This window comes from Monodon monoceros, unplaced genomic scaffold, assembly GCF_005190385.1.
Source record: "Monodon monoceros isolate NGI ecotype Baffin Bay Population unplaced genomic scaffold, NGI_Narwhal_1 Super_Scaffold_18, whole genome shotgun sequence".
Taxonomy (NCBI): domain Eukaryota; kingdom Metazoa; phylum Chordata; class Mammalia; order Artiodactyla; family Monodontidae; genus Monodon; species Monodon monoceros.
Window position 1 is genome coordinate 84759512 of NW_021703774.1, and position 13870 is coordinate 84773381.

At 51.7% G+C, this 13870-nt stretch overlaps 1 protein-coding gene across 1 annotated transcript in view; it reads right to left on the bottom strand.

Moving 5' to 3' along the window:
• SLC6A17 (solute carrier family 6 member 17) overlaps positions 1–13870 on the bottom strand; it is a 49528-nt gene that overhangs the window by 26719 nt on the left and 8939 nt on the right. The window contains exons 2-3 of the mRNA XM_029229170.1: positions 4873–5234; positions 1297–1454 (exon numbers count right to left, since the gene is read on the bottom strand). Of these exons, the coding sequence (XP_029085003.1) occupies positions 1297–1454; positions 4873–5146 (432 nt within the window). The 5' untranslated portion in view covers positions 5147–5234. The remainder of the gene's footprint in view (positions 1–1296; positions 1455–4872; positions 5235–13870) is intronic.

Sequence of the window (13870 nt, forward strand, 5' to 3'; positions counted from 1 at the left end):
AGACTGCTGTGCTTTTTGAGGTTTTGTAAATGCTTCTTATTGGCTTCCCATGTCTTTCCTTCTCTCGGGATGCTACTTTCTCTTTGGTACTGTCAGCAGTCTGCCTCTAGAAAGACATCACTTCTCGCTCTTGGAAACATGATAACCAACCTTGGTAGAATTGTATTTAAAACAGGAGCAGATGGATTCTGACTGAGGGTTCAAGGGGTTTCTTCGAAAGCAATGCTTTTACATGCAGAGATCTGCTGCATCCACTTTGGATGTCAAGAGATCCCTTCTATCTCCAGGGGCCCGACTATATGATGTATCAGTGACACTGCTGGGCAGTGTGAGAGCTGAGAGCCCCTTGCTTTATTAATTTCACCTAAGCCCGGGTATGCACAAGCAGACACTCCTACAGCACACCTTATGTGGAATACAGAATGAGACACACCCACTATCTTTACTTGGATGTTTTTAGTCCAAGGGGCAGACCACTCACACTCATGCGTACACACCCCGGCCAGCCCCAGCAGAGGTTGCTGTATTCAGCCATGTCAACCTGTGTAGAGGTGATCTCTCCCAGGCGCTGAGTGAGGCAGGTTTGGACTGGCCCTGCTACCGGGGCTGACAGATCCTCAGTCCCTTCCAGAAGCAGATTCCAGTTTTTATCCCAGGTGTGAGCATGGGCACCTGCGGGCTTTACCCTTAAGGGAGGCTCGGTTTCCTCACCTAGAGAGCTAAGCAGGGCCTCGTCTGCTGCCCCGTGGATCAGCCTGGAGCTTTCATGGAGTTCCCCATCCAGGCCAGTGGGGTCTCCCTGTCTCCCACTCTTCCAAAGCCTCACCCCTCGTGGGTCAGCCCCAGGCTCCTGAGTCCTTCTCCGGTCTGCTCATGCGCACAGCAAACTGGCAAGGAGACGCCATACCCCAGGGCTGCCTTTTCTCGTGCCACCCACTTACCCAAATAAAATACTCTTTAACCCAGGAAAAAGGACGGGCCTCCTCACAGAGAGCTGATGGGCTGGTAGGCAGAAAGGGGAATCTGAGATGGTCCACATGTCCCCAGAGAACTCTGGCGGAGATGTCCCAGGCCTTCCCTCCTTCATAACAATCCCAAATATTAGACCATCAGAGAGTGGTGCCAACTTTCGGTTTAGGAAATATGTGGCCCTGAGACACCAGCTGGATGCAATTCTCATGATGAGAGTCTCCCTCCCTGCCCTCACCCCCGCCCAGGACTCTGGTCTGTAAACCCTGTGCCCAAGAGCAGGCCCTCTGCCTCCTGGCTAGTGCCCGCCACCAGCCCCCGACTCACTATGCAGCTGGAGAAGCCGATGCCGCCCAGGCGGGGGCACACATAGTGCCACACGCCGATGCTGCCGCGGCGGATCCTCTGGCCCACAGCCAGCTCCAGGAAGAAGAGCGGGATCCCGATGATGATCAGCAGCACCAGGTAGGGCACCAGGTAGGCACCTGGGGAGGAGGGAGGGATGTCGGAGGGTGTCTGGAGCACAGCAGCAGGGTAAGGGAGGGGTGGCAGCCAGGTCCCATAGCATTGGCCACATCTCCAATCATCCTCAAACCGTCACCAGTCCCTGTGCACCTCCAGGAACGGTCTGGCTCACACGTGCGACCTACCACACGCTGGCCGCCCAGACCTCCTTCTAGCCCTTGGCTCCCCTGACCCGAAACACTAAAGGAGGATCCAGATGTATGGCAATGCCTCCCACTCACGAGGCTAGACTCAGAGACAGACACAGCCACCTCCTGACATATTCTGTGGACACCTGTCGCCCCAACATGTGCCCAAACTGCCAATGAGTCCAGGGGGTCTGGCATCTCCGGGGCGCACGAGCCGGCACTTGGCAACAGTCAGCTGTTAGCTACTCTGTACCAGGTGTGTGCAGTGGGGATATCAGGGCAACAGAAGGCACAGACGCTATCCCAAGAGAGCTGCGGGACCTTCAGGTTCACACGAGCAATGTCAGTGCATGCACACACGGCCAACTGAGCACATGTGTCCTGAGGGAGGGGTGTGAGTCCCATGGAGCTAATCAGGAGAGGCTTCCAGGTGAGCCACCTCCCACACCTCATATAACAGCATCTAATACATTAAACACACAGGTGCACAGGGTCACGTGCACACATAAATTCCACTTGTCACTAACAACCTGCTGTATCACGATCCTAAAAGGAGGAGGGCCTGAAGGACCCCTGGCTCTGTCTTTTAACCTAGTTCTGTCTCTTGGTCTCTGGCTCAGGGATGCAGAAGAGGAGAGAAGTGATCTGCAGGAAAGGACAGGGACACATCTCCCTGCACATCTTGCCCGACCTGAGGACTTGCGGGTGAGATACAAAACCCGGGAGGCTGTGTGACATGTCTATACATGTCTCGCTTCTTGCAAACCCCAAGGTTATTCCTGGGCCTTGAAAGACCACCTCGATCTCAACCTGTTGAGATGCACACTGAGTAGGGGTTAAGATCCAGACCACGGAGCCAGACCTCCTGGGCCTGAATCTTGGCTCTGCCACTTACTAGCTGTGTGACTTCGGGCAAATTGCTTGATCTCTCTGTGCCACTGTTCTGCCATCTATGTAAAGAGGATGAAAATATTAAGTAGAACCATATGAAATTACTGATATTTGATCATTTTTGACTTATGAAAATGGCCATTTCATATGCTTCAACTGTATACCTACTGCACAGGGCTGCTGTGAGGATTAAATGAGTGACTTACCCATAGTAAGCACCTGCTGACCATTTGCCTCCTTCTCACAAAAATAAAGAGAAAAAAAAAGGAAACTGAGAGGATGCGGAATAAACTGTCAACATCTGGCAGAGCTAGGCAGAGTTCCAGAGTTTCCATCCAAAATTAAGTAATTTTGACTGGATCACCCAGGGCTCAAAGCCAGAGTTTTGACTCTCAGACCAATCATCTCCTTCCTGTGATAATTTGCCTCCTTCCAAAATACATTTAAGACGACTTACTATAAAAACCGGTAAAATACTGGAGAGTTAAAGGTAGAGATAAAGAGGGATTCCAGGAGTCAGAAAGGATGGGAAAATGAAGGTAGGAACATGGGATGGGGAGCTCAGAGTCCTGAGACCCGACAACGCTTTTCTTCCAGGGGTTGCTCGTGATGTCTGGTGCCGTGGCAACTGTCTGGTGACACTGGAAACTAACAGACTTTGGCAAGAACGCTGCCCGGGGGAGCGGCAGCGCAGGCAGAATGTGTAGTGGGGAGAAGGACTCTGTGATTCAGCCTCAGTGCTCAGGCAGACTGATTATCTCAGCCACAAAGGACAAGGTTGCAGGTTGCCAGCCGGAGTCCCCAAATGTAACGTGTCCTCCAAAGTTGTTTCGGGTACTCTGAGCTCTTAACATCTCACAGCACTTAAGGGAACCACACACTTCCATTTGTATCTTTGCTTTGGGCTGGTCTTATATCAACTCAGCGACCTGGGCCTGGCCATGCCATACAGACTGAAAGCTCTGATTGGCAATTATTTATTGGGGGAGAAAAAAAAGATCCTTCAAAGCAAAGAGAGCACAGGGGGAATAGACTGTGCCCTGGTGGCAAGATGGAAGTTTCTGGCCTAAGTCAGGCGGGCATTCTCACTCCCTGCCCTTCACTAGAAACCGCAAAGGAGGGGAAGCCTCCAGCCAGACTCTGCTTTCTGAACCAGGGAGGGTGTCCCAGAGAGGAAGGAGGGTCCCTGAATAGGGCTCCATCACTGGGAGGAGAGTCCCACGGGGCAGCGAGGGAGGCAGCAGGGTTAAAATGCCTGCAAAGTGGCAGCCACACCTTCAGGCTGGAGTGTGGCAGTCCCAGGGCACAGGGACTCAGGGGCATGAAAGCTCTCTTCTGACTCAAATCACTTTCCCAGGACCAGAGGTCTGAGCTTGGAAGCGTCATTGTTTTCAGTCCATTGGGTTTTGCCTTGCTTATTTTTGGTTAGTTTCCCCCCGGTTTCAAAGCAAGTTGCCTTTGGAACTTTCTAGCCTGCATTCAGGTGCTGGGGGATAAGGCCTGTGGGCTTCTACCCTCCCTGGGAGCTAGAAGTATTGAGTCGAAGGGGTTTGATACCACGGGCAGGATCCTCTGGGGGGACTGAAACTCAGGGGGCAGCGTGAAGACCCTTCCTACCTGGGAGGCTGTGGGTATAGTGATTAAGTGCTCAGGCTCTGGGGCCAAGCTGTCCAGGTTTCAATCCTGACTTTATCACTAGCTGTGTGACTTGAGCAAGTGATCTAACCTCTCTGTGCCTGTTTTGCAGTTTCTAAAGTGAGGATGAGAATAGTTCTTCCTCACATAGGCTTTTTGGGAGGATATGATGGTTGAACCATATGAAATTGGTGCTTTGACTGTTCCAAGACACTCACATATCAGCAGTCTCATGTATTTCAGCCTAATATCCAGGAAGTGCTCACAACAGTGCCCAGCAGTAATACGCATTTAGTAACAATGGCCAGGAGTTACTGTGTCCGATACAGCGGTAAGCATTCTACATGTAAAGCTCATTTAATTCTCGCAACTATCCTGGGAGACAGGAACTACTATTATTCCCATTTTACAAACACAGAACAGCAAGGCACAAAGAAATTAAGCAACTTGCACAGGGTCCCTGGGATTTGAACCCAAGCTGACTTGAATAACTTGCACTGGGATTTGAACCCAGGCTGTCTAGGGCCAGAGCCCACATTCTTATCATCATGCCTGCAGCCTCTTGAGAGCTGTTAGCCATTAGCTCTTCCTGGGGAGTCTCACTCGAGTTCTGAGCTCCAACCTACGAGGGCTCTGGTTCTGCCTCACAAAAGGGTGTTTCTTTTCACCCCTCAGCCTGGCCCATTTGCAGGGCACCCCCAGGGCAAGCAGGGCTGCCTCTTACCTCCTCCATTTTTCTGGCACAGGTAGGGGAACCTCCAGATGTTGCCAAGGCCCACAGAGAAGCCGATCTGGGCCAAGATGTACTGCAGCTTGCTGTTCCAGGCCGGCCGGTCCTCCACATCCGCCACCTTCTGCTTGCCGCCTGCTTCTCCGGCCACATTCAGGATGCTCTGTTTATAGTCCACAGGCTCCTCAAGGGCCAGCAGGTCGGCCACCGACTCCGTGACATGCTCACTACTGTGCTCGCGCTGGGTCACCTTGCTGTTCTTCGGCATTGGGCCACCTGGGCGACGCAGCCCTGCTCCCCAGCACGCAGAGAAGGTGGGACTCGGCCGCTGTCAGCTCCTTCTCATCCAGGGATCTCTGAAACCAGATGAGCAGGAGAGGATTAGCTGACCACGCCAGAGAGGTGGGGAGCCCAAGTGGACACGACCCAATCAATTCATCAACTCCCCGTCATTCACTCAGAGGCCGCTCAGTGGCCTTGAACATCGAGCTCGCTTTCCTCCCCACTGAGGTGCCCACTGAGGAGCTCGAGGTCTGCACACTCAGTTTCCCCACTGGCCTTCTTACCTGAGCATCATCAGAAAGGCAAGCCTAATGGGACGAAAGAAGCAACACCATACACCAAACCCAAATAAAGGGTCGTCCACGACAACATTGACCCCTTTCATAACCACAGACCCTAGAATGTTCAAGAACATCTGAAGGGCTCCACGGCCTTCCCCGCCCAGGGCAGCACGGGGTATAGCCAAGTCCTAGCCCTCTTGTGTTCTATGTAGTCAAACCACCTGGTGGGACCCAGGAAGCCAGCGCCTGCGTTCAAAATGCAGTTTGGGGGCCAGTGGCATCATGGGAACTTGTCAGAAACACAGACTCTCAGGCCCACCCCAGACCTACTGAATCATTCTCTGTATTTCTACAAAACCTTTGGTGATTCAGAGGGACATTAATGCTTGGGGGAAAAAAGCCTAGAGCTCTTACCATGGAGCCCCTGGACACCAGCATCCCAGGCAGGAGCACCAGCCGGGCTCAGATAAGGATTCTGGCAGCAGGGCCCTAGAGATGTTTGCTCAGTGCCAACAAGTCCTGGGTCATCACTCAGCAGTGACATTATCTGAAGGCCACCACAGCCAAGAGCCAGTTCTCCATCCTTCAGTGACAGTTTTACAGCAGATAATGTCTGCACAACGTGGGCGGGGGAGACAAAACCCTCCCTACTCCTGCAATTCCCCATCGTGTATCATGCTTTCCCTTAAACAAAGAAAGCACCAAGGAAATGAGTCCTTTGAAGGATCCCAACATTCTGCTTGTTTCGAAGCACCTCCTCATTAAGGGAAGGTTGGAGGATTTAAAATTAAACCACATACACCCCGGCCGGCAGTTGCCCTGCATCTTTCTAGGGATGTAAATTATCCGGCTCTGCCATTACTAAGGGAAGGAGCTGCCTCTGTTCTCCTCGCACGTGCCACCTGAATTCTTGGGCAAGGTCCCTCTGTAGCGGAAGCGTGCAGGGATGCCCGGGCTGCTGGGCTTGACCCAGACCTCCTGGCTGACTCCAGCCACAAGGACCTTCAAGGAGACCTGGCTGGCCAGATCCCGTTACACACGTCATGAAGCTAGGAGGTCCGGCAGATGGGGACAACTGTCCACCCTGGTCTGTGGGGTTAGCCAGCCCTCCCCAGGCCAGGCCTCGGACCACACAAGCAGGTGACACTTCCCTGCTCTCCTCATCTAAGGGGGACAGTGATTCTTTAGGGACTGTCCCCTTCCACCTCAGGCACAGCCAGGGTCTTGGGCTTTGGAGTGACTGGGACAGAGCCAGCCTGCCTGAAAGACCTCAGAACTCCCTACAAGAAATGTAGCTCTGTGTTGGGGCTCCACTTTACAGTGGGCCAGCTGAACACTCCATCACGTCCTGGAGGGTGCTCCAAGGTGGGACTCTGTGTCTGTGGCCCCTCCAGCCCTCAGCCTCCCCCCGGGCTGCTACGGTGCCTGTGCTACAGAAGCCGATGGTGCCCGCAGGAGTTGTGCAAGGGGGAGGCCTGTGCTCTTGCCTGGGCCGCCAGGACAAGCCCCTCCCCCTCCCCAGTCAGTAGGTCCCCGTCCCCAGGCTCTCAAATGGAGGACAAAACCTAAGGCACATGCAGTGGTTGCTTGTCCAGCTACCCCATCTCTCCTCAGCTTACGTCAAGAGTTTTATTAAAAACTAGAGATGGGGAGCAGGGTGAGGGTGGGTCCCTCCTGCAACCACAATCACCAGGTACCTTAGCCCAGAGCCTGTCTGCAGGTACCAGCCTGCAGCAGGACCTGATCAGAGCAATCTGCTGTGCGTTAGATATGACGTACTGCTCATCTTGCCACGACTGGAGAAAACCGAGGGGGATTCCTGCAAGTCTGCAGAATTTACCTTGAGGCTGACCGATCAGAGAACATAAATTCTCTAATTTCCCCATAAATAGATGAGTGAGTGGCAGCTCTGGTCACCAGCATGAGAAGCGGGGGGGAGGGGAGGAAGGCATCATTTTAAACTAAGTGGGCTCAAGGACAAAATGAACACCTTCTGGTAAATCCAGAGAAGGACACCCGCAGCAGCATCACGGAAACCATAGGCATCAGCTCAATATAAGCTTCTTCCTCCTTCCCAAGACATCACTGACGTGCACGAACATCCTGCGCTGCAGGATGGGGGCCCGGGGTCCTCCCAGGCCATTGGGTTTGCAGGAAGCAAAGTGCTGGTGCAAACTTGCAAGCTGAGACACTGGGCTGGCTTTCAATCATGACTAGAACCATCTGTGCCCAGTGAATATGCTCATGTGACAGCAGAGTCCAACATTTGGAATATTAAAGTTTGAGGGATCCTAGCAACATTCTCATTTTATATATGAGGAAACTGAGGCCCAGAGAGAGGAAGTGAATTGCCCGAAGCCACTGAGTCAGACTCAGCAGCAAGGGGGGTGGGACATTGGAAGAAGACAGTCGTCTCTCATGGTAAAGGGCAGGGGCTTTGAAGTCAGAGAGGCCCGGGTTTGAGAGCCCATTTCATTCACTCATTCATTCATTCACTCACTCATTCATTGACTTGACATACATTAACTGAGTGCCTTCTCTGTAGCAGGCTCTGTTCCAGGTGTGAGGGATACAGCAGCAAACAAAATAAGCCAAGGGCTTCCTCTTGCAGAGGTTATATTTCTAGTGGAAAGGCCAGATACTAGAGAAAGAAATACACAGATAAAATAGCCAGTGGTGATTTTTGCTATAAAGACAATAACATGGGGTAGAGAGTGGGGCGGCTCGCGAGCTGGAGGGCTGCTATATTATGGTCTGGAAAGGCGTCTCTGAGGAGGGGACATCGGAGCAGAGGCGTATACATCAGGAGATGTATGTTAAGTGTGTGAGTGAATGAATGAAGTGTCTGTCTGACTTCAAAGCCCCTGCCCTCCACCCTGGACGCCTCCACCCCAGCAACTGTAAAGACAGTCTCTTCAATAAGTGGTGGTAGGAAAACTGGACAGTTACATGTAAAAGTATGAAATTAGAACACTCCCTAACACCACACACAAAAATAAACTCAAAATGGATTCAAGACCTAAATGTAAGGCCAGAAACTATCAAACTCTTAGAGGAAAACACAGGCAGAACACTCTATGACATAAATCACAGCAAGATCCTTTTTGACCCACCTCCTAGAGAAGTGGAAATAAAAACAAGAATAAACAAATGGGACCTAATGAAACTTCAAAGCTTTTGCACAGCAAAGGAAACCATAAACAAGACGAAAAGACAAACCTCAGAATGGGAGAAAATATTTGCAAGTGAAGCAACTGACAAAGGATTAATCTCCAAAATTTACAAGCAGCTCATGCAGCTCAATATCAAAAAAACAAACAACCCAATCCAAAAATGGGCAGAAGACCTAAACAGACATTTCTCCAAAGGAGATATACAGACTGCCAACAAACACATGAAAGAATGCTCAACATCATTAATCATTAGAGAAACGCAAATCAAAACTACAATGAGATATCATCTCACACCGGTCAGAATGGCCATCATCAAAAAATCTAGAAACAATAAATGTTGGAGAGGGTGTGGAGAAAAGGGAACCCTCCTGCACTGTTGGTGGGAATGTAAATTGATACAACCACTATGGAGAACAGTATGGAGGTTCCTTAAAAAACTACAAATAGAACTACCATACGACCCAGCCATCCCACTACTAGGCATATACCCTGAGAAAACCATAATTCAAAAAGAGTCATGTACCAAAATGTTCATTGCAGCTCTATTTACAATAGCCCGGAGATGGAAACAACCTAAGTGTCCATCAACAGATGAATGGATAAAGAAGATGTGGCACATATATACAATGGAATATTACTCGGCCATAAAAAGAAACGAAATTGAGTTATTTGTAGTGAGGTGGATGGACCTAGAGTCTGTCATACAGAGTGAAGTAAGTCAGAAAGAGAAAAATACCATATGCTAACACATATATATGGAATCTAAAAAAAAAAGGTCATGAAGAACCTACGGGTAAGACGGGAATAAAGACACAGACCTACTAGAGCATGGACTTGAGGACACGGGGAGGGGGAAGGGTAAGCTGTGAAAAAGTGAGAGAGTGGCATGGACATATATACACTACGAACGTAAAATAGATAGCTAGTGGGAAGCAGCCGCATAGCACAGGGAGATCAGCTCGGTGCTTTGTGACCACCTAGAGGGGTGGGATAGGGAGGGTGGGAGGGAGGGAGGCGCAAGAGGGAAGAGATATGGGAACATACGTATATGTATAACCGATTCACTTTGTTATAAAGCAGAAACTAACACACCATTGTAAAGCAATTATACTCCAACAAAGATGTTTAAAAAAAAAAAAAGGAAACCATGGCAAAAAGAAAAAAAAAAAAGACATCAGCTGGTGCCGAGGGAGGGGGCAGCCACCTCACTTGAATTCTGCGAGCATCAGGCTCCCTCTTGGGTGAAAATGTTCTATCTAATGACAGTTCCTGCCTCCCGGGCAGGGCTGCGTGAGGATTCCATGAGCAGATGCATACCAAGTGCCTAGTGCAGGGCCTGACATCAGGAAGGACCCAAATGACAGAGGCTGCTACCTGGAAGCCTGGTGTTGTTTGCCTTTATTCATTTAAAAATATGTAAGTCCCCCTATTTATATTTTGTTGCATAAATGCCCTGTTTCTCCTCAGGAAAAGCCAAAATGAGTTTGCGGGGGGGGGGGGGGGGGGGGTGGAGGGGGGAGAGCATTTTGCAACACCACCAGCTCAGAGATGTCTTTTTCTGTTTGCGAGAAGTGACAGCACCCTGAGGCTGGTGGCACGGCACCCTGCGAAGCCCAGGCCCACTCACCTGCCCCAGGGTCAAAGGGAAGCAGGTACAGGCCATGCGGTGCCAGAGCCTGGGCCCAAAGATCAGTAAGGTTATTACTGATAAAAACATGGCCGCATAGTAAAGTCTAGCAGTATTATTACTCAAACTATAGCTCAAATTTGCAATAGTTTGAAACCATTTAAAAACATGTTTTACACAGTCTATGGGCACAGTATGGGGTGATTCTGCTCCGAAGCCGAACTGCCTGGGTTCGAATCTCAGCTTCGCTCCTTACCAACTGCCGGCCTGGGAAGCTTCTTCACCTTACTGAGCTCGTTTCCTCAGCGTCAGCGAGGAGAGCAGTGCTCACTCTGCAATGTCATGAGGAGGACAGGTTGTACAGGTCTCAGAAGGGGACCGGCCCCCACCAAGCGCTCACAAACGTCACCTCTTCTTATCATCTCGGATTCACAGCCCGGCCCGGGAAGTGAGCTGGACAGCTATGCCCCAGGGTGGGACAGGGCATGGCTCACATCACACAGCTCTCAGCACCCAGGTGTCCTCACTCCTGTGCTCTCGCCGTGCCTTTAAAGGGAAGGTGGCAGCAGCGACTCAGAACAACCCTCCCTCCCTGCCCGCACTAGCTCCCTGAAGCCTGGAGGCCGTCTGTGGGGAAAGGTGAGCTTTCAGACCAGGGCCCAGGAATCCAATGTGTACCAGCCAGGGACGCCGAAGCACTGCTGGGGACAAGCGCCAGGATCAGAGAAAACCCGGGGTGGGGGGGGCAGACTCCTCTCTGCCCCTGCCTTTGCGGACCGTGGAGCCAGCCAAGATCCAGGCAGTGGGAGGCTGGCTCGGTGCTGGTCTTGACCAACCACCAGCCAACCGTGCAAATTGGCACCATCACCCTGACCTCTCTGGACCTCAGTTTCCCTGTGTGTGAAATGACTTGGTCTGGATGATCTCTGAAGCTCTTTCAGCTCTACATCTCTCCAGGGAGTGCCCCTCCTGCACGTGCGTGTGGGCAAGGGGTGACCAGCCCCAGGCACTAGACACTGCAGGTCCTTGGGCTGGTCTGTCAGGCCACCCTCTGCCAGCTGAGAGCTCACTGGTGCACTGTGGGGATGCTTTGACAGCCAACCCAGTTGTACTCAGATCATCGCCCTGTAGTAGTTGGGGGTGGGTTATAAAGTTGCTTTCCCAAGCAGCGCATCAGTCCATGGTACTCTCAGAAAGGAATGCCTCAGTTACTTAAAGCAGAATGCAGAGGGGCTCGAATGCCAAGAAAGCGCTTGGTGCCAGATCTGTCGCTTAGCAACAGATGCAGCTTACGGCTCAGAATAGCACATGTGAGAGAAGCAGGACCAGTGAGTGAACTGTGAATCTTCTTAAAAAGAGAAAAAAATAGTGCCACTAGGAGGCAGACAGGTAAAAATATCTCCTGCCAGAGGACTGACGGCTCCACAACTTTTCAAGCACAGCGCTCAGCAATTACCCCAAGGGGGTGGCTGCTCACCCTGAAACCAAAGCCAAGCCAGAGGCCCCTCCGCTTGACAGCAGCCAGAGAGCGGGCGGGGGACCCTCTGAGCACCTGCCTCCTGGGGTCGGTAAGTTTGTATCAGATACCTCAAGGGACAAACTCAAGGGAGCCACTTATTTTCCAAGGGAGACCCCGGGGGAGCTGAGTGGACAAGCTGCCATCTTGGGGATATAGGAGCCAAGGGGACCACAGATCTCGAGTGCTGGCTTCACTGAGCCCCAGGGGGCGTGCCCAGTTTTGCTGCTCTTGGGTCGGGGGGCTCTGGAGAGAGTGCTGCACATTCGTAAATGCAAACCTCCACCACAGGGAAGCCGTGAGAGCCCCCAGCAGAGGAAAGCCGTGGAGAACACCCAGCTCCCCGCACCATATTGCCAAGGTCCAACTCAGGACTAAGCGGTGGTGAGAAGGAAGCAAGGTCGGGCCCCTTTCTCTCAGGGAACTTGACAGCTTCCTGATTTCCAGGTGACAAGCGGTGGTGGCCCACACAGTTGTCCTAATTACCTCAGAGCCTCTGGGCTTCCACTGAGCCCGAAACAGGTCAGACTGTTATCAGAGACCCAAATTATCCTCCAAATTATTTTTAATTGTCTTACTGGAACCTCTGGCAGTCACGTGGGGCAAACTGGTCCTGATGGGCCTGCTGGCCACCCGCCTTGAGTTTTCTCGCCCAGGACGCACGGGCAGGGACCCAGCACCATTCCTGGCCTCTCCCTCCTTCACCCTTCATGCCCACATCGCAAATTCCTGTCAGTGGGTTCAGATCTGTCCTTTCCCACCCCTCATGCTCTAGCTCAGAACTTCTCTCCACTAGAGGCCGGCGACAGGCTCCCAGCTCACTTCTCCTCCAGGCCTTCAGAGGCGGCTTCTTGGGTACCACGTCCTCTGCACCCACTGCCAACGCACTGCCCTGGCCAAGACATGTGCAGCTCCTCCTCTGGGCCCCCTTCCACCTCCCCTGCCCACCCACCACTCCCCATCCTCTGCCTCCTGGACCTTCTAGTCTTTGACGGCCCAGCTCGAGGCCCACCGTCTCACCTGTGACACCTTCCGCAGTCCTCTAAGTAAGAATGAGTATCCCTTTCTCTCTCCTCAGCACGCTCTTTATAAGACTATTTGACACTTTTACCATTTGGCTTTCTAGCATAGCTAGCTGTTTACAGGCCCGATTCCTTTCCTAACCACAAGGCTCCCTGAGGGCAGGACCCAAGGTGTATTCAGCTTTGTGCCCCTCCTGCCTGCCCTGGGCCCAGCAGGGCCTGGCACACCAGACAGAATGCGGTATTTACAGATGCTCCAGGGTCTCTGCCTGCCTACCCTCCAAGAACAACCCGCTTCCTATGTTGAAATCTGAACCACTGCCTTTGCCTTTGAAACAAAGAGGCCGGGGCGAAGAGCTAATAGCTCTGACTAGAGAAGAGGCGGTAAACCTCCCAGAAGTCGCCTGCCCAGCCAGGGGCTCTAATCCGGCACAGCCCTGCAGCACATGTCAGGGGGACCCCAGGCCTTGGAAGACAGCTTTCTGTTCCTTATTCATCTGGAAAATAGGGAACAGCGCTTACCTACCAACTGCATCTGGTTACCACATGGATAGAAGGAGAAAGAGCAAGAAAAGCTTACTGAGAAGTCAAATCAATAGGATGGTTACTTCTGACTCCATTTCACAGATTTGCTGGGTTTGTGCTGTGGTCTCCTGTCCTTATCCAGATTGACAGCATCTTTGCTTCTGCAAGGCCAAATCCTGGTGACTTACTACCACACGTGCTCAACAAATCTGATATGAATGAAGTGAGTGCGTGAATTAATGAATTAAAGTATTTTGAACTCCCCAAATTTTCTAGGGTCTGATGTAATTTTCCAGCTTCAAATTTTCCCCATTTTCTGACAGGACATCCTGATCCCAAGAGCATCTGATGCCCCAAGCGGCAGTTTAAAGCTAAGGTAAACTAAGAAGCCTGACCGTCGCTCATTGACTTTTTGCCTTTTATAAAGGAGCCATGATTTGTGCCTCCTTTTCTCCACTTTGCAGACAGGATCCACCCTCACCAGAGAGAAATAAACACTGGACGGGCACAGTCTTGGCATGGAGCGTTTCTGAGGCTGGTGGACCATACCAAACAACAAACAGGCA